The 20,273-nt window shown below is 44.4% G+C and overlaps 2 protein-coding genes across 5 annotated transcripts in view; one reads left to right on the forward strand and one right to left on the reverse strand.

Moving 5' to 3' along the window:
* The first annotated feature begins 409 nt into the window (after positions 1-409).
* On the forward strand, positions 410-13,788 carry tmem245 (transmembrane protein 245). 2 transcript variants are annotated; one of them, XM_047598396.1, is made up of 18 exons: positions 410-1,651; positions 3,626-3,743; positions 4,291-4,386; positions 4,867-4,974; positions 5,348-5,536; positions 5,633-5,802; positions 7,232-7,255; positions 9,459-9,563; positions 9,648-9,730; positions 9,815-9,905; positions 10,021-10,119; positions 10,208-10,342; positions 11,000-11,122; positions 11,278-11,423; positions 11,507-11,607; positions 11,716-11,890; positions 12,220-12,414; positions 12,501-13,788. In XM_047598396.1, the coding sequence occupies exons 1-18, from the start codon at positions 1,052-1,054 to the stop codon at positions 12,547-12,549; spliced, it is 2,607 nt and encodes an 868-aa protein (XP_047454352.1). In that variant the 5' UTR covers positions 410-1,051; the 3' UTR covers positions 12,550-13,788. The 2 variants fall into 2 exon arrangements, with proteins under 2 accessions (XP_047454352.1, XP_047454353.1); XM_047598397.1 differs by lacking the exon at positions 7,232-7,255.
* A 3,970-nt stretch (positions 13,789-17,758) lies between these two features.
* galnt1 (UDP-N-acetyl-alpha-D-galactosamine:polypeptide N-acetylgalactosaminyltransferase 1) overlaps positions 17,759-20,273 on the reverse strand; it is a 39,258-nt gene continuing 36,743 nt past the window's right edge. For all 3 annotated transcript variants that reach the window (XM_047598515.1, XM_047598517.1, XM_047598516.1), the window contains exon 14: positions 17,759-19,921. In XM_047598515.1, coding sequence (XP_047454471.1) covers positions 19,775-19,921 — 147 coding nt within the window. In that variant the 3' untranslated portion in view covers positions 17,759-19,774. The remainder of the gene's footprint in view (positions 19,922-20,273) is intronic.

Consider the following 20,273-nt stretch of genomic DNA (forward strand, 5'->3'; position numbering starts at 1 on the left):
TTTGGCTTATGTCTCTTTTTTCCCCGTCTTCCTCAACCACAGGGTTGCTTGTTTCAGTACTGTGGCACTGTGATTGTGTACAGGCAGAGAAAGACACTTGAGTTACTGTTGCCTCTGCAAGCAATAACACACTGAACACGAGCAAACTGTGGACTGAAAAACATTTTGCTTGCATATGGACCTGCTTTTTTTTTCTTTTTCCCCAGTCTGTCATTGTAGCCTTTGATCTGCATTAAAATAGCTAAATATGTTAAAATGTCTCTACGTGGGGTCAGTTTTCTATAAACAATACTGACTCTAATGTACACACTTTAAAACATAAGAGCATGAACTTTGATAGAATTAAAATTATTATGTTTAGGGCTGTAGCTACAATGAAATTATTTTGATATTGTAACCTGTTATAACTTTAACATCTCAGCTCATCTTCTGTACCGCTTAATCTTCACTAGTGTGCGGGGGATGCTGGACCCTATCCCACCTGGCATCGGGCGAGAGGCGGGGTACATCCTGGACAGGTCGCCAACCTATTGCAGGGCAACTTTAACATATGTTAAATTAATCAGATTTTGTGATCTATTTGAAAAAATAAATAGAATAGCAACTAAGTCAGCAAATAAAAATGTTAGACTTATCTCCAATAGTTACCTCCAAAGGTTACAGAAGCCATATATAATTAAAAATACAAGTATGCACCTGCACATTCCTTATTAATTTTAAAAACTACACAATGGATACAAATAGAGTAGAAAACAATATAAAACTAAAATATTTTAAACACACAATGAATGGATATTTTATACAAACGTCTGACTGAAGAGACATGTCTTCATACAATGAACCAATAAATAATTTATTAGCCTAATAAAACGGAACACAAAACAAACGGAGGAGATTTTTTTTGTTCGCACTACATTACCCATGATGCGTTTAGACATCGCGTCGGTGTTACGTCGTATGTTTTCCTCCCTCACGCGGTGGATCCGACGACCGACTACCAGGACCGACCGACCGACCGACCAACCAACCGGACGGGGCGGAGGCGGTGAACATGGCGGACGAGGAGGACTCGGCGCCGGAGGCCGCCGCGGTCTCTCCCCCGGGGAGCCCTCGCGTTGAGCGGCCTCACTCTGTTTCCTTCTCGGAGAGCGTCCAGCCGGCCGTCGGGATGATGAGCCAGCTGCTAAGCCAGCCGTCGTCCCTCAAGTTTGACAAAAACATCAAGCAGGCCTTCTACAACACCGGGGCGATGATCTTCGTGGCTATCTGCTGCGGAGCATCTGTCCTGGTCTACTTCATCCTGGAGGCCTTCCTCCGCCCGCTGCTCTGGGCCGTGCTCTGCGGCACCTTCCTCCACCCCTTCAAGTACTCCCTGGCCCGCCTCGGTCGCTCGTGGCTCAGCGGTCTGCAGGACACTGGGACGCCCATCGTGGTGGGGACCCTGCTGGTCCCGGTGTGGTGCGTCAACTACGGGGTGGAGACGATGGGCAGGCTGGTGCTGGAGAAGCTCACGGTGCTCCTGGTGATCGGCACCGGGGCGCCGCTGGTCTACTTCCTCTACCTGTTCTGGAGCGCTATCGGTATGCAGGTGATCCTCGGGCACGTCTGTGGGGTCATCGGGGCCGCGCTGGACTGTTTCCACGCTGCGTGGGTGAGTGAATGGACAGTGGCAACTGCACATCCCACTGTGTCAGGCAGTGTGTGTGTGTGTGGGCGAGGTCAGCTGTGATCACTGGGTCACTGGATGAACAGGCTCAGGCGTGTGGTTTACACCAGTCTAACAAGAATGTGAATACTTTACACAAATATTGGCTAAATTAGTGCGTGGGAAGGGCAGACCTTTGCTCAGATGTGTCAGCAGTCATGGATGGTCTGATCTTGGAATGAAAACAACTCAATGATCGGTTGATCAACTAAAAACTTGATTTAAATTAGTTTATTTAAAAGCAGAAAAAACATTTTTCACTATTCTGTATCCACTTCATAGAGTAAGTTGAGAATATGATCAGTGAATTAAATTGTATCACAGTATTAGTTAATTGCAGCCTAATATAAATTAATTTTATATCTTTAATTGAAATAATTAAAATAATCAGTGGTGTGTGTACAATAAAAAGTATTAGTGTAGCCGCTGTGACCATGACAGCTCCCTAAACATTAGTGATGATGATCATTCTGGTTTAAAAACACAGCTGATTCATTTAAAGCTCGCAGACTGTATCGAATTATCCTGGACAGCTCCGATCTTTGCTTATTCGATCAACCTCGATTCAGAAACTATGTTTTCGTGGAATATGTGCCTAAACTTGGATGACCATTAATTGAATTTCCTGCGTCTCCAGCGTTTGATCAATCAGTATCTTATTCCACATGAGCTCCAGGGCCCTGAGCCCCGTCGGGTTTTGGTTAGATCTAAATTACATTAAATGCTCCTCTTCAGACACCATGCGCTTCCTCTAAATGTAGAGGTGGGCTCAGAGAGGGCGTGTGTTTATAAATAGGAAGGAGCATGATGCTGGATTGGATTACATTGAATGATGTCTTTGTGTGGAGTGGAGGCAGCTGAGATCTTTGTGACACGCTGATCCCAGACAAGAGAACCATATCAGGCTTTATGGCTCAGCGGCAGCAGACGGTTTAACGCTGTCTGCTCAGAGTCTAGAGAGCTCATTTGATCACTTCATGTTTTTTTCTTTTTGAAATATAAATCCATTAGGCCTTTTTTTATATAGGCATCAGAGAGATGTTTGTTATTTAGCTTTATTTTTTTATTTGTTGCTTTATTTCTCATGGACACTGCACATTAATAAATGATAAAATGTAGGTCCAATAAATCATAAATGAGCCAGAATTAGTCAAGAGGCTAATTTTCAAATACATTATCTAATACAGTGCATTTAAATATTTAACGTTTATATTTCAAGACTCAAGAAGTTTATTGTCATATACACAAAAGAGCAAGGACATTCTGACTTTTGTGAGTTCCTGTCACACAACTAAAATAAACACCTAAGCTAAACTTAAATAAAGGAAGTAAATTTTACTAAGTAAAATAAACGAGTACTGTGTACAGAAGGACAGAGTGTAGCGAAATGTGCAGTTATGTGTGTCATACAGATAGATAGATACTTTATTTATTCTGTATCCAGTAGCCTCATAACATATAAATGGAGAATTATAGTCGAAGATATGGAAGATATTTTTTTATACATTACATTATACATTACATTATATTATATGCAGAAATGGAATATATTTTTCACATATATGTTTTAATAAGTGTATAATCACCTTATGAATGAGTGTGTTTTAGTTTCCTATCTACAGAGGTTCTCCTCCACAGAATCCACCATGTTGCTCGACCGCCTGGTAGCCCAGACCAGATAAACTAGACAATGTGCTGTAGAGAAATCAGTATATTGTTGGGTCTATAAAATGTCAGTGACAAACGACCGCCAACGTTTATTAAAGTTTATAAGTACTGTCTACAAATTTCTTGCCATTTGATGATGGTCCAAAGCCTAACATGCTTTTACTGAATCTTTAACACAGAAATCGTTGTCACAATACAGGTGAGAGGTTCACATCATTGTGTCACTCTGGTGTCTGTCTGGTTTCCCCTCAGGTGTGTACTGTGGTTTTTGGCTACTTGTTAGCGGTTTGCTTCAAGTGGAGTCCCCAAACTGAGAGGTACCTGACGTCTTTTGCTCTCCTTGTCTGGGCCGTCCTGCTCTTCTACATCGGTGAGTGTGGAGGTCTAGAAAACATGCTCTGTCGTGTCGGCCGCTCTTTCGTGCTTTTATGCAAAATAGCTCGTTGCCCCTGGGGTGGCGATTTCTGATTGGTCTGACTAGAGCGCTGCAGGCTACAACCTGTGAAAGATACGGTGTCTTCAAAGGGGAGGAAAGAGTTTTTTTACTCAGCAGAGGGTGCAGTCTCTACAAGTCCACAAGCCCTTTGCACGGAGAACATGCAGTCCCATAGTAAGACGAGGAAGTCACCAGTATTTTTAGCACACTTAAGATGCACTAAACAGAGGTGTTGACCTTCTGGGCTGAAATGTTAAAAGTGACTGAGAGCTGTTAAGATGAACAAGTTCTGTTCTTCAGAGGTGGCTCGTCCATAGTGACGCTAACTCACGTTTAAGTAAAAATATATTTATATATTTCACCTTGGCATACAAAAAAAGTAGTACAGCTGAGGTCCCTTATATACTATATACTATATAAATATGAGGAACTCCTCTGTAACTGTATCAACATACAAAGTTAATCTTGAATTTGTTCGTAGTGTCTCTGACTGGCTCGTGGAGAGTGCCCTTATTTGTGGTTGTGGTTATTCTCCTCATCGTGGGCTCCCAAGAGAAACCACCTGTCCCTGGCAAAGGTGAGGATTTACTGGACACTCACACATTTACATTTACCATAGTAAAGAAACCTTGTACTTCGCAGTGTCCACAAATATGGGGAAGTGAGTGAACATATGTTTTTGAGTCGATTAAACTGTGAAGAACTTTTCTTACAGACATGAGAGCGCCATCAGACATATTACTCTCCCCAGTACTCATGTTTATCGATTCCTTTAAAAGTCAAGAGGATCAAATTAACTTATTGTTAACATTAAAGAAGTGCTGGAGGAAAGAATCTCGTTGCTGTCATGCTTGTAACAATGGAAAAGTACACCTTCATAAGAGCCTCTGTTGTAATTTGACTTTCCCTCAGATGAGGTTATAACCACCCCAGCTTTATAAGCGAGTTGAGCTGGACACTTTATTACATTATGTGGACGCACACACTCGCAAAAGAAATGTTCAGTTCTTTGCTGTGTCTGACCTGCGCTTACACTTGTTCCTCTTCATCTCCTCAGGAGAGCTGCCAGGGCAGATGTTGTCATTCGCTGCTAACACTATTTACATGGCAATCTCCTGTAGCAACCTTCAGCCAAAACCCGCGGCCAATGAACGCTCTGCCACAGGTGACTATTATAATATGTGACTGTTACTGTAGACGATTTGATGCCATGGAGGAAATGATTGCTGCTGAAATGTGAGCCACTGAGACCCCAAAACCTCAGTGTTTATTGTTTTATTGGCCGTTATTGTGGAAATTATAACGGAGAGTAACATAGAAAGAATTAGGACAGACAATATCTTGGCTTAGTGTTTTAAATAAGGAGCTAGAGCTTTATGTTAACCATTTAGGGACCTCCGTAAAGAAACTGCAACTTAAAACACTTCTGCTTTGGTTTCACCATTTTACCATTGTGGATAGCACTTGTTACAACATAACACTGTCTTTCTCTTCCTCTTGCTTGTTCCTTCTGCCTGGTCTCCCTTGTCCCATCTAAGATGGCATACCTTCTTCCACCCCCGGCTTCCCTCGGGGCCCTCGCTCATTACCGGGTGGCCTGTTCCAGAAGGAGAAGAGCTCCCACAGAGCCAGTGATATCTACTTTATTCTGCTGGTCTGGGCCATTGTGCTAGTTCAGCTGTGGCTCAACCTTTGGATCCTACAACTGCTGCCTATCCCCGTGGCTGGTAACGCTCACAAACACACACACACACATGCGCACAAGCTTCCGTTCGTCCTTTCAGAGCTGCTGTACTCATGCGCATGTCGCCTCGATCACTCAGTGTGGGTGCTGAAGAAGCTGGTGGTCCACTTTGGCGTGAAGAGATTTGCAGAGCGGACTCTTGCCTCGTGGTGGACGGTGTTGGAGAAGTTTGGACGTGAGCGTGAAGAGGCCTTGCTGCCGGGACCAATCAAAGGCCTGGTTCAGTTCCTGCTGCGTGTCGACACTAAGGTAACGTACACAATCTCATCCAAACACACGGCCTCTTGTTGCACTGGCGCATCTTTGTGTTCACGCTGTACACGTATATTATCCATTATAAGTTCAGAAATAAAGATGAAAGTAAGTATTAAAGTCGCTCCTCAAAATCCATAACAGCTGATCTAAATCTGTGTGTAAGGATCCCTCATAATGTTTGAAGCTTGCAATGGATTCTTTTCTTAAGCATTTGGTTCAAAACGTGGGTACAGAAGGACAACTTCACCTCCCACGTCTAAAGCCGGTGTAAGTAGGTATGCCGTAGCCTGCACCCTTCAAGAAATGCGACCACAACAGCTGTGAATGCTCCACATCTCTCAACGTCCAGGCAAGCACAGACAACTCCCCCTCCTCCTGAATACTACACACCACCGGCTCAGACGTCTTATCTCTTTTGTTTGTTACAGTCAGTACGTTGACATGCATGTGAAAAAAACTAAAACAAATCGTTACCTTAATCTGACTTTAACTGGACAACTAAAGTGCATGTAAACACGTTACTCAGACTAAGATCTCCTTATCCAATTAAGACACCCAGATAATGCGATTGGAAACTGATTTTCTCCGGCACATATACGCCTTAATTAGACTTTAACTGGATAATGCGCATGCTCCACAAACGCTCCATCTTATCTGCCAAAGTAGCGCGCACATTATGTATGAGGTTAAACAAGACGTACTATTCATACATCTTGTTGTTGTTTGAAATGCCGGTATGCTGCAAGAACGACTCTTGTTTATTATATGACGTAATAGGTCAAACGGAAAGGGGTCCGTATTAACCCGCTGACAGGACGCATATCGCCACCTAGTGTGGAGGAGGAATTTCATTTAGCTGTCAACCTGTCGCCTGCTGTAAACCCACTGACTGATTTCAGTAAAAGTAGTCGCTGTTCTACATTATTTACCTCCAACTGAGCCGCTCGGTTCCAGTCACAGCGCACAAGGCACCATAGTAGTTTGAAGTACACAACAGAATAATGTTGCTCCACATCAGCTGGATGCGTAGGTGGGCAGTTATTGTGATTACCGTGTCTTATTGAATGCATTGTTTTCCAAGGCCAAGATCACAGATTGATTTGCTTTAAATAGCAGCAACACCGTGGCAAACTAGCATATGAGAAAATCCGTGTTTACTGCAACGTCCTGTGGATTACATTCTCATTACACTCTCTGTCAAAGAACAAAGATCTGAAGGTTATGGGATGTGCTTATGTCATGTCTTTGTAATCACACTGATGTGATGGCGTGTCCACACTCCCCCCTGCCTGCCGCTGTCGGATCCTTCTCTGTCTGTACCCAAACAGAGGTTGTGTTCTTGTCGCACGGGTACATGTGATGACTGCTGCACAGATCTTTCCAATAATAATCTTCCCAATGTCTCTTTGTCTCCTCCCCCAAGCTCTGGCATTGGCTTAACAAGCAGGTAATGATCTGGAGAAGCAGAGTGCTGAGAGCGAGAGACTGACGGAAAGTGTGTTTGTGTATGAAAGAAAATGAGAAAGTAAACAAGTAACCTGTGTGGGTGAAGGCGTGAGCATACCTTGTCGTAGCTTGGACTGGCGTTTTTACCCATCCACTGTCATCACCCTCTCATGCTGTCTTAATGTCTGTCCTCTCGCTGCTTCCCCGCTGCCTGCTTTTATTTTTACAGGAAGCTACAGTCGGGGGGTGGGACTCATTGATCCCTTAGCCTCGTCTGTATCTTCCCCCCGCTGTGATCTAACTGGCAGGTTTGTCTTGAGAGTGTATGGGCTGCATGGAGAGATGGCTTATGTAGACAGAGCAGAGCAGACTGGGAAGTAAAGGGCAGTGATGGTTGATGAATCTGATGTCAACTGGGTTTTAATACAATAATGTGATTACACTTTCACGGGTGGGTGAGGGACTGGGCATGGACAAAACAATGGAAACACAAAGTAGTTGGTTTACATGTTTTCTAATCACAGTAAACACCTGAAACACTTTATAAGACAGAAGAGCTTAACTCATTTCTTTGCTTGTAGATGACATTTCCTCAAGAAGATGCACAGTATGGAAACAGAGGATGCACTTTAGACATCAACATTTCTGAAATATTTTTGCTATAAGTCTCAGTAATCAGCAGCTACCATGAAAGTCAGTGTATTTGTCCTCAGAAGAAAATAGTCCCACACAGACATCTGGCTAATGAAGTGTCCAGATGTGTTGTGAAGTAGTGACATTTAAGGTCTGAGGTGTTTCTCCAGCAGTGGGGGAGGAAGCATTCGGATATTTTACTTAAATAAAACCAGCAATACCACAGTTTTGAAATAAAAATGCATTTCAAATCTTACCTAAGAAAAAGTGTCTATCATCTGCGAAACTGAGCATAACATCAGAGGTATTTAAATATATGTGTTTATATGTTATTCTATTGGTTTTTAACATGTAATCAGTATTATCCATCTGAGGTGATTTGATTTATTATGTAGTGTCACATTGAGTCATTTAATGTATAAGCATTTAACTTAAAGTCATTCATAGTATCATGATTTTAGGTTTTAAAGTCTGAATATGCTATAAAGTAACTACAGGTGAACAGTGTAGTGCAGTAAAAAGATGAAGAGATGTTGGAGTCGAAGTTGAAAGTAGCGTGTAAATAGTAAATCAGAGTTGAACTTAAATACAGATCTTGAGTAGATACTGTTTTTTTTTTTAATCACCAGTGGTTTGAATGGAATGAAGAAGTGCTACTGCAGCTATAGGATCCAGTCATTAAACAAGGCTGGTTGTATTGTTGCTGGTGTACAGAGGGTTCCTTACACGAAGCAGAAATGAATCTAAACGCATGAAAACTCTGAGCGACAACTGATCTGATCATACACACTTTTCTGGTATTTGTTCACACATCGCCGAAGCAGACACTTGTTTCACACTACATCTAATTTTCAGAAGGATTTTCCAAATTAAAAACAGTTTTTGTGGGTGATGTTTCCATTTTTTTGTTAGTCTAGACATAACTGTTCCCCTTTAAGATAAGGCTACGTTATTTTACATGGTAAAGATAAATGAGATTTGACTGAGAATAGACTAATTTTAAACGCTATGATAAGATTTAAGTTCCTCTAAACTGAAAGACGGTATCGCTCTCTTAGACTGTAATATAGTGGGAGCTGTACTGACTGCCATATCGCCATCCATATAACGTTCCTTATGACAAAGTAACACGACTTGATAAGACAAACGGAGCCTGAAGCTGGTGATTAACAGTTTTGGAGCATTGAGAAACCTGAGTTAAGAACTGATGCAGTTTTGAACAGCCCGTGGCCCTGATTGTGACTCATCTCAAGTATGGTGTGTTGACACCCAAAAAAGTCACAAGTACAGCGGCGCACATTCTGATTATAGCGCTTGCATGCCTTAAATGCAGAAGTGCGAGGAAGTGTGCATGTATGTGTACAGATGTGCTCTCCTTTGGTTCATAATTGACCACCTTATCGTCTTTTTAGACACGAGATGACTTCTTTTCATGGGAAGGACGCAGGTTTCTCCATGTGTCTGATCACTGTTTGTTTTTTAGATCCTTCAGAATTGTACTGACTGCTTCTCCACCTGTTATTTCCCCGCCGTCTCCCCTTTCTTCCCGTCTTTATCCTCTGCATGCTCAGATGATTGTGTGGCTGGAGCGGTCGCTGGATAAAATCATCAGCATCTTCATCATCTTCCTCCTGGTCACAGGGACGCTGCTCATGGCTCTGCTGCTGACTGCCATGGTGAGGTTTTGTCTTTGAAAAATCAGTTTGTTTGGTTTGCACTAAACATCGACCTGGATTACAAAGTAGTTCTGGTCTTCTTAGGTTCATCATGAAAGCGTTCACATCATCGAAGTTACCAGTAACCTCATCAACGAGACTGTCTCTAACCATCCAGAATGGGCCAAGTAGGACCGATTAACTTTATTTCCACATTTTCATTTGCATTTAGAGTTGTTATTACTTACGTGAGTGTCTCCCCCCTCCTCTAGTTTGCTCCCAGAAGCTCGTGTGGTGCAGAAAGCTCTGAATTCAGCTGCTACTAATGTTTATCAGCACGGGAGAGAATGGATAACACAAAAGGTTAGAGCAGTTACCTGCAGTTATTTCTCTTAAACGTGAAGAAAATGCAATCAAAAACAGAACATGCTGCCAACCAGGAATGCAGCAAATCTTTTTATGTTTTTTTTTCGTGCAGCTTCATAAGATGTTAGGAGATAAGGTGAACCACACGGCGGTCATTGAGAAGCAGGTTTTGGAGCTTTGGGACCGACTGTACCACTCCTGGTTTGTGAAGGTAGCGTGAGAGGGTGAACTCTAATCCATCCTAAAAGTCTTGTTCTTCTCAGCGCGACTCACATGAAATGTCGTACACGCATTCGCAGAACGTGACCCACTCTGGACGCCACCACCGTGGACAGAAGATGATGGCTCAGAGACAGAACAGCTGGCTGGTGGACATCCTGGACTGGAAGGACATCGCCTCCTTTCTGCAGGAGAACATAGAGACTCTGCTGTCTGTAAGTACGGTTATATTTAACACTGGCTACGTTTACAGTATTCCTTCCAACCGACCGAAATACTTTCGATTAGAGACTACAACCTAACTGTTGGAATCCAACCGTTTTATTTAATGTGAAAGATAAATGTGGTGGAGTCATGGAGCAGAAGAGTTCCTCAGGCGTGGCACAGATGGCAACACTGAATCCATCATCTGTCCAGATCCATATTTTGAAAGGCCCTGTGTCATGTTTAGTGTCATGTTTCTGTTCCTCCCAGAAGCTCGTCACATGAGCTGATGTTTACCCTACGTGGGGCTTACACGCGCCGCAGGATTAGATTTATTCCACCAATAGAAAACCGTTCGGGCTCAAGATAATATTTCCTCGCTGAACGGATTGTCCAAAGCTTACGCCGCCCCTCTCAATCTGACGGAAAATCAAATTCTGATCAGGCCGTTCTGTCCTAATTAAGGCTGTTAAATGAGGCATTGTTATTCTGATTGAGCTCTCTGCTGCGAGGGGCAGATGCTTCTACTTTCATCTCTAAATCCTGACGCGCAGTTTCATTTTGAAATGACTTTGGGCAAAACCCAGAGGAAAGACACTGTAACCCAGCAAAGGGAAGTGCAAATTTTCATGTTTAGTGTTGCATGTGTTTGTGTATTCTTTGTTTAGATCCTGGAGTCTCTGTGGGTGGTGATGAGCAGGAACGTCGGCCTCCTCATCTCCACCACGACCACTCTCTTCACCGTCTTGTTCCACAGCGGCACGGCTCTGCTCAACTTTGCGCTGAGTTTGGTAGGAAACGCTCATCAGTCAGCTGGCGCAAAAACTACACATCTAGTCTCCCTTTTTAGCAGATTTTATCACGCACAAACATTTCAGGCGGTGTCTCTCTTGAATGTGCAGTGCGTGCGCTTTTGGTGAACCCTCGTGTGTGTGTGTGTGTGCAGGTGATTTTCCTGACCACGCTCTTCTACCTGCTGAGCTCCAGTGGTGAATACTACAAACCTGTCAAATGGGTGATCAGCCTCACTCCTCTCTCCCAGCCCGGACCTTCCTCCAACATCATAGGCCAGTCTGTAGAAGAGGCCATCAGGTAGCCGCGTGCTCAGCAGCTCCGCAGCCTATAAATATGCCCCCAGGAGATTATTTCTGACCGTATGTGTGTTTGTTTTGAAGAGGAGTGTTCGACGCCTCTCTGAAAATGGCCGGTTTCTACGGCCTCTACACTTGGCTCACTCACACCATCTTTGGCATCAACATCGTCTTCATTCCTTCTGGTGAGTCAGCGCGCTCGCAGCAGATTGCGCCGTCTCTATACCTGCGCCTGCCAAGCCGTGCTTAGTGTATTCTCATCCTCTGAATCCGTCTTATCTCCTGGCCTGAAGCCCTGGCTGCCATCCTGGGGGCGGTGCCGTTCCTGGGCACCTACTGGGCGGCGGTGCCGGCCGTGTGCGACTTGTGGTTGGTGCAGGGCGAAGGCGTCAAGGCCGTGCTGCTGCTCATCTGCCATCTGCTTCCGACGTATTTCGTAGATACAGCCATCTACTCTGATATATCGGGGTACGTATGTTGTTACATCAAACCGATTGTGCCTAATGTTCTGTTTAGTGATGTGCGGATCGATACTGAAATATCGATACCTCCGATACCAGAGCTTTATGCTCTAAAATCAATTCTCAAATCAAAATATCGATACTTTAGATACTTACAGCCATTCGAAGGAATGTTTATCATGAAACACCTCAGGTTAAAATGATTTGCAATCGTATCGGTATCTGATTGGTATCACCGATACCAGCCTGAATTTTACTCAGTATCGCATTAGAAAGGAAACGGTGGTATCAAACATCGCAGTTCTGTATTCATCCATTTTCCTTTTGTCTCTTCAGAGGTGGACACCCGTATCTCACGGGCCTGGCGGTAGCAGGCGGAGCGTACTACCTGGGCCTGGAGGGGGCCATCATCGGACCCATCCTCCTCTGCATCCTGGTGGTGGCAGCCAACATCTACAGTGCCATGCTGATGAGCCCCAGCTCTGCAGTGCCAACGCCGGTGCAGTCAACCTGGCCTCTCCACACCATGAGGTGAGCACGGCGTCAGGAAGCACGCGACGCCGCTGCAAACCGACGCATCAGGCCGTTAACTGTGTGTGTGTGTGTGTCGTTCCTAGGCCCTTCACAGAGTCCACTCCCTCCGTCCTGAAGAAGATCAGTGAGTGAAAGCGACTGGGTGTGTTTCAGCTGGCTTCCTTATTGGCTGATTCCCCAGGGGAACCACGCCCCCTCCCCGCAGCTCCACCCGCCTTCAACCAGGAAGAGCTGGCGGCTGCAGCAGCCGGTCACCCCGTGACGCTGTCTGCTGCATACCCCGGAGCGGTTCCTCTGAGCAATACAGCACCAGCTCCTTTCAGTCAACACCCTGTGAAAATGTAAGCCTACGCCCTCATCCCAAACGTGGACCGATGACCTGACATTGGGTTTAATATTAATGTATAGCAGAGACGTTGATACTAATCTCATCATCTCTCTGAACTCAGTGCCTACCTTTATTTTGTATCGAGAAATGCCTAAAACGAGAGTGTCGGCGGTCCGTTTTATCTATGAAATTTCCGGCCCGCACTCTTCCGGGGCCGCGTCTGTGCTACGGTATGTGGTCGTGCACTATTTGTACTCCCTACCTCTAGGCGAAGATGAACTGAAGCCGCCTTGCCGCCGTAAAGAATGAGCTATCAGCTGTTTGACTTAATGCGTGGTTCACGGTTCGGCGACAGTAGCTGTGAGTTCGCAGCATCGGAGGTCAGCTTTAACAGAGACGTACCCTCCTGCTCTCCTGGACCAGGCTGTTCTTCGTGTTTGTTTTTGCCCCCGTTTCACTTTAGTCGGGTTAATGCCTCCTAGTGTCACTGCTTAGTTTTTGCACCGGTGCAGGTTGAGCCGCAGAGCGACTACTTAAATGGATCAGAGCAGGTGTTCCATATTCACTGAGTTTAGTCTGACCTCCACGCCGTTTTTAATTAGTTTTTTTTTAACACACTGTGAGTTGCGCACACACACACATACTGTACACTGCTACCGTTTCATTTTTAACACGCACTGAATGACGTTTACACTCAGAGCACTTTGAGTATTTTCGTGAGCACATTTAGGCTTTTAAGCTGCCATCTCCAACGCGTGTCTGTCTTTTTAGAAATGTCTTCACATTCTCACCTCCTCCACACTTCATACGTCTTACTGTTACTAGAGTCACTTTGTGAAAGGCGTTTACATCACTTGAAGCTTTAATAAACGAGTTGTGCGGATGCGTACGTGGCTGCGGCGTCAGCTATGGGAGGGTGGGAGCGTGCTGATGATGTTCTGGGTTAAAACATGTGGCTGTTTACCTGAGATATTGTAGTTCTCCTTTGATATGTGCGTTTTTCTAAGTACGACCTGACCCAATAAACATGTATTTAAACTGCAGTGACTGAATCAATGACTGTTGTCAATTCAATGCATTCAATTATATACATTTTAGTAAATAATGAGTCAAAATGAGTTTTTAAATGGACTATTAAACATATTTCATCTATAATGATGCAGTGTTGGGTTTGGGGGTTAAGGTGACTATTTTTCAACAGTACAAATTTACAAATGTGCAGCCTGAATGTTGCAGTAGCTTATTTTAGCAGATTTGCACAATTTAGTGTCTAAAAACATTAGAATGAAAAATGTTAAACTGACAAACAAGTCACTCATTGACTGTAGTTGGCAGAAGAACAATATTTATATCAGCTGATCATGTGTTTGCTCCTTTCAGAGCTCCACGGGAGATGGTTCTCTTATCAGGTTGCTGGATAAATATTTACTCTTTCACTGTCACAGATGTTAAAACCAGTCAGTCCATGCAAACACTGAGCAGGTTTGTCTGGTGAGTTGGAGGAACGAGGAAACGTAAACCTCCACAGACAGATTAAACCGTGCAGAAGATTCTCATCTCTGAGTTTTGTCCACATTGTGTCGCGTTACGTGCAGATCCACATGATGAGCTCTGACTCTGGATGAGCACAAACTGGAACTTCCCTCTGTGTGTGTGTGTGTGTGTGTGTGTGTGTGTGTGTGTGTGTGTGAGCTGAGTCAGACGCTGTCATCTGGTCTGTGAAGACTTTACAGATTGTCGGCGTGTCAGCGACGCTCCGGACAGATGGACAGAATAAATATCAGATCCACACAATCTGGGAAACTGCCCATCATGGTTTCTCATAAACTGACAGAGGCGATAAAATAGGTATTTTTTAGAGAGAGTATTTCTGTTCTATGCTCCTTTAGAAAGAAAGTTTAGTTTTGGTCACACGTCGCCTTTAAGACGACGGTTAAGCGCAATGGAAGAAACTATCTATCTATCTATCTATCTATCTATCTATCTATCTATCTATCTATCTATCTATCTATCTATCTATCTATCTATCTATCTATCTATCTGTCATCCATCCATCCATCCATCCATATAATAAATATGTCCTCATATGTGGACGAGGGGATTATTTCACTGTATGTTACAATAAAGTCACCAATGTGTAACAAAATATAAGACTGTTAATACATTTGAATACATTGCTGTGCAAAGACAGAATTGCGAACAACGAAATCCCAGCGTCCTCAAACAAGTACTTGCTTAATTATGAGGGCAATAGGTCTAAATGAGAATAACCCGCCACAAACCTAAAACTTAATGTCCACATATGAGGTCGTAGGGTCTCAGGAGTATTTAGGTAGTCAACAAACAAACGTGAAATGACACACCTGACGCATAAACTTGTGAAAATGTTTCAACTGTTATTACTTTTTTAATTTGCTGAGGTCAAACTGAGCCCAAGGATAAAAAAATAATAATGGTAGATTTGAAGTTAATAGGAGGATTAAGCGCTGAGAGAATAAAAGAGAGTGTAAGAGATCGATTCTTCTGCGACTGTTTCACTGAGGCTACGTGTCACAGCCTGTGGTCCGTTAGAACAGTTATATCTGTAATCACAGAAAACACCTGAGACCACGGCATTCATTCAGAGACAAGAGGAAACGGACCATAAAACAATAGAACAATAGAACGCACATGATGACACCGCTCTTTATCTTCACAATGAAGTCACTTTCACACTGAATTAATATTTTCATGAGAGATTCATCTGATAATTAACATTTTGATTAACATGGTGAAAGATTCAGATTTTGAGTTAAATCATGAAAAACTAAAGGTGATCATCATGACTTAGTGATTACTTTTTACATGTAGTACGCTTATTTCTAAATAATAATACATTATAATTTAATTGATTTTATTATCTAGTATGATTCCAAATATGTAAAGTAACTAATGTAATGAATACTAAGTAACTGATCAGAACGATGAACCGTGGGAAAATACTCAACATGCAGCCTACGTGATGTACCGGTGCCTCCGCTGAATCAAACACGGCGTGGAGTGTGTTAATAATTCACTGCACGGCTGGTTTCACAAACAAGCATCAATAAAAGAAGAAAACAAAGACATTAGACGGACACACTTGTGAGTTTCCGCGTCGGCTCCGTTCCCTCTGAAGGCAGCTTCCCCGTGGGCCGCGCTCTGGATCGGCTTTGATCCGTTCCTTCAGATCAAAGAGTCCACGCGGTTCTTCTGAAGTCTGCAGCACATAAAGTGGAGCGAAGCCTTCCTGAGCGCGCGGGACCCTAAAAGTCTGCTCACCGGAAGAATCATTCAGTTCATTTCACAAGCAGGCACGGAGCGAGGTGTCTGCTCGAAGGCTCGACTTGGTTTTACGGTTGAGATTAAGTTTCACGGAGGGGCCTGAAGGAAGCCCAGAAACAGGATCGGGTTTCGGGTTCTCCACGGTTACACTTTGACATCTGAGCTCTCTGCTCTCGTGACCAATGTAGATATTCACATTACGGCTTCTGAATAGGTCAGTATCAAACAACTCAAAGAGGCTGATGCCTCAATTTTGGCCAGATTGGAGACTTCTCTGATAGCAACAGAAGGCTGTGTTGGTATGAGTGCGCACCGGCGCCTTATTTACAGATGCTTTCAGAAAACAACGGCGGCGGCCTCTTTATTAAACGTGTGGATGCAAACCGCTGTTGTCTAATGTATGCTCCTGATGGCTCTCAGTGGGCCTAATCCTGCCGAATGAATAATTCATGAGATCAAGAGGGGTTTGAATAATCCACTCTCCACAAAAGCACATGCTCTGCAGCTCGACTCCATTACCTCCAACACGGAACTGTCGTGTTCATTAAGGGGACGGAGAGCAGTCCCACTTCCTCATAAGACTCCGCTTGTTTCAGCTCAGACTCTCCTCCTCTCCCGCTGCAGTGTGAGAGATAAGAGAGGCATTTATCGCTCCAACACACATGAGAGCCTCATGCAGCAGTGGTCACAGTTCACTCTCAGCCACCGCGTGCCTTCTTCCTCTCTGCTAAAAAAAAAAAACTGTTGCAGTAGCCAAGGCGTAATAATCAACAATTAAGAATTGCTAGCTAGCTAGCTAGCTAATATTGTGTGGGACCTCTGAAGGTGCTGGGGTCAAGACGTGGGTCTCCGTGGGTCAGGCTCGTTCGTCCAGCACATCCCACAGATGCTTGATTGAAATGAGATGTGGAGAATGTGTGAGACAAGTCGACGCCTTGGAACTCATTGCTGTGTTCCTCAAACCGTCCCTGAGCCATTTCAGCTCTGCAGCTTTTCAGATGCCATCACACTTTGGCCAGCGTCAACGTTTCTCAAACCCAGCTTCCCTGCTTCCACCACATCAACTCTAAGGACACAATGTTCACTAGCTTCCTGATATATCCCGCCCAGCGCCAGGTACCAGGACAACAAGATAATCAAGTGTTGTTCAACCCTGTATCTGTGGGATGGACCCTCCCCTTGACTCATAGGACCCAAAGACTCCTGCTAAAAATGTTCTGTCTCCACACAGCACAGGACGCCCTCAGACGTCTGTGTCCATTCCCTAAATAGTCAGAAGTGTTTAGTTTTGATGCCACAAGGGAGTTCTAGGCAGGTGGTTTTAATGTTGTGGCTTTATGCCTTTACATGGCTTCTCTACAATGTGCCGGCTACAGAACTTGTAAAAGACAAACCCCATTGTAAATACTCATTGTCTGCTTTTGACAAGTTTTTAGCTACATTTACTTTCAAGCAGTTCACTATTAATAAGAGTTGAGTTGTGAGATGTTTTTAAGACCATTAATGAGACAAACCCTGACAGATCTCATCTGTTTACGAGGGTGAGACGTACACTTTAAATAGGTATTTTCATTCTGCCTAAAACTGAACTGAATCTTGATATAATTAACATCCCACGTTGTTTTCCTTTTCCGCTGTGACCGTTTCTGTCTGGGGAGCTAATGAAGTGTTTGTGGTGCTGGTGCAGAAATAAACATTCTCCTCCAGTGGTTCTGTAAACTTTTTCACCTTTATTTTCTACATTTGGATCAGCTCAGTGTGGAAGCCTGGACATGTCAGTTACTTTCAACCCCCGCCCCACCCCGTCCAAAAAACAACAACAAAAAATAAAATAATAATAAAAAAAAAAAATCAGAGCAATCGTTACACTCCGTCCGTCCCACATCTCCACCACAGTCACTCGCTCAGACATGAAAAACAAGCTCTCGCTAACGTGTCCACAACCAAGATGAACCAATGACGTGTCCTATGTGTAAACCCTTCCTCCACTGGAGGAAGCTGAAATGTTATGAAGTGACCTCTCGTGCTCCGACTCGCAGCGGCAGGAGAGATGCTAAATAAGAAAGATAAAGGAAGCATGATGGCTGACGTGAGGATGACACACCGTTTGGCCGCCCGTCGTCCACCTCTCGCTGAGATATGAAGAGTGAGACGCTGCAGCGAGCTCGCTAAACTTGATATGCGCTCACGGGGTTAAGATATGTCCGCTGCTGCTGCTGCGCTCTCTGTGATCCACAGTTTCGACTCTGTCCCTGATCGACTCTCGCTCCGACGTCCCTAATGTCCTTCAACGACTGATTTCCTATTTTAGATGCGTCCGCTGAAGAGAGAGCGGACTCCGTTTTAGAAAAGAACAGCTTTTTAAGGAGGAAGCTGGGAGGATCTGCTGCAGGTCTACGCTACGAACTCTTGGTTTCCCCAACAGTGAGGATCTGAGCGCTGTTTGTTCCAGTAAAGAGGGAGCTGATGGACTCAGTACTGAGGAAGCATTCACACCCACACAGACGCATCCACACACACACTCCACTGGAGGAAAGAAGCCCTTGGAGTGTTCATTTTTCTTTTCTTTTTTGTTTTTTAAAAGAGGTCATCGAGAAGAAGATATGACGATGGATTTAAGCAAGGCCACGGAAGCCTTTTTCCTATATGTATACAGCGTGTGTGTGTGTGTGTGTCTGTGTGTGACTGTAGTGCCTTATGGTTGACCACTACGTTAGGCAGTGAACATCAGTTATATAAGCATGTGCGTTAGCTCTATGTTAAACATCTTTAGAGACAACGGAGACGGACAAACTAGGGTTACTGGAACAGTAGAAACAGACAAGCCATGTAAAAACTGGACATAGAAATCTCAAGATATCACAAACATCATATTTCTATCTCTAGATCTCTGCTGATGGCAGATGTCGGATTCTTCTGATGTTTTTTTTTTTTTTTAATTCCTCGATGTGCTGTCCCTTAGAAACTCCTCTGTGTGGAGGCTTCAGTCTGTCAGATGAAATGCCAAGGAGTAACACCAGAGGGAGACACACGCTGCTGCAGTAGGACTGTAGGAGGAGCTCTGAGGCACACACGCGCGCACACAAGACAGACAGTCACTCACTCTCACTCACACTCACACTCACACTCACACACACACACACACACTTACACGTGCATCCTTCTTCATAAGAGTTCATTTTCAAAATCCGTTAAAAACAAAAATTAAATAAAAAAAAGAAGAAATCAACAAAATCTTCAGGAGTCCTCTCAACACATACATTCATCTCGGAGAACACACACACACGAATAAGTGCACGCACACTCTCGCTCGTAAGAGGCAGTCAGTAAACGTTAAGTAATGAGTTGAAGGGTTGGACTGCTTTGTCCGGGGAAGCCGCGGGTGCAGAACGTCGACTCCAACAGCCAGTCTCATGAACGCGCGCGAGAGCGGGGTCACTCTCCGCGCTTTAAACGTCCTTAAAAAACAAAATGAATGTAAAACAGCCACCGTCTCTTAGAGGGAGTCTCTCTTCTCTTCTCGCTGCGAGGAGGGTCGAACACACACTCTTCCCCCTGATCTCTCGCAGAGGTAGTACCGTCCGGTCCGTCCTCCTCTCTTCCCAAACCCCCCCCCCACGGGAAGTCTTTCCTCGCCGGGTGCCCGATTCCAATAAACACGTCCTCTCTCCTGGTTGCTTACTCTGGGCCGCTGTGTGTGTGAGTGTGTGCGTGTGCGGAGGGAGGTCAGAAGACCTCTGGTAGTGTGACGTTGCGGAGCAGCCACTGTTGGGAGCGCGAGTGCGTGCAGTCTCTGACGCTGGGGACCTGGCTGTCCTCCTCGCTGGCCTTGTCCAGACACTGGTTGCTGTTGACGTGGATCAGAGTCAGCTTCTGCACGAGGAGGAGGGGGGGAGACAGCGTGAGTGAGGGGATGCAAATCAAATGTAGCATGAACGGACAACTTTATTTAAAATAGGACACGAGTATCCACATATTTCTGATTCAAACGTCCGTGTTTGTCTCACGCTGCGTCTGGGGCTCAGTTTAGTCTCTGCTCCAGCTGTGGCTGGGTTGGGTAACGCGTCAACTGGGAAATATATCCGAAAACTGAAGGCAGTAAATAATCAACTGATGTGACAGCTAGTCTGAAATATGTGCTGTCACACTTTATGAGAATTGGGAATACACAGGGCTTATTACGGTCTCTTCACTTTCTATTATGGGATGCATTTTCTGAGCCGTG

The sequence above is a fragment of the Mugil cephalus genome, chromosome 11 (assembly GCF_022458985.1).
Source record: "Mugil cephalus isolate CIBA_MC_2020 chromosome 11, CIBA_Mcephalus_1.1, whole genome shotgun sequence".
NCBI lineage: Eukaryota > Metazoa > Chordata > Actinopteri > Mugiliformes > Mugilidae > Mugil > Mugil cephalus.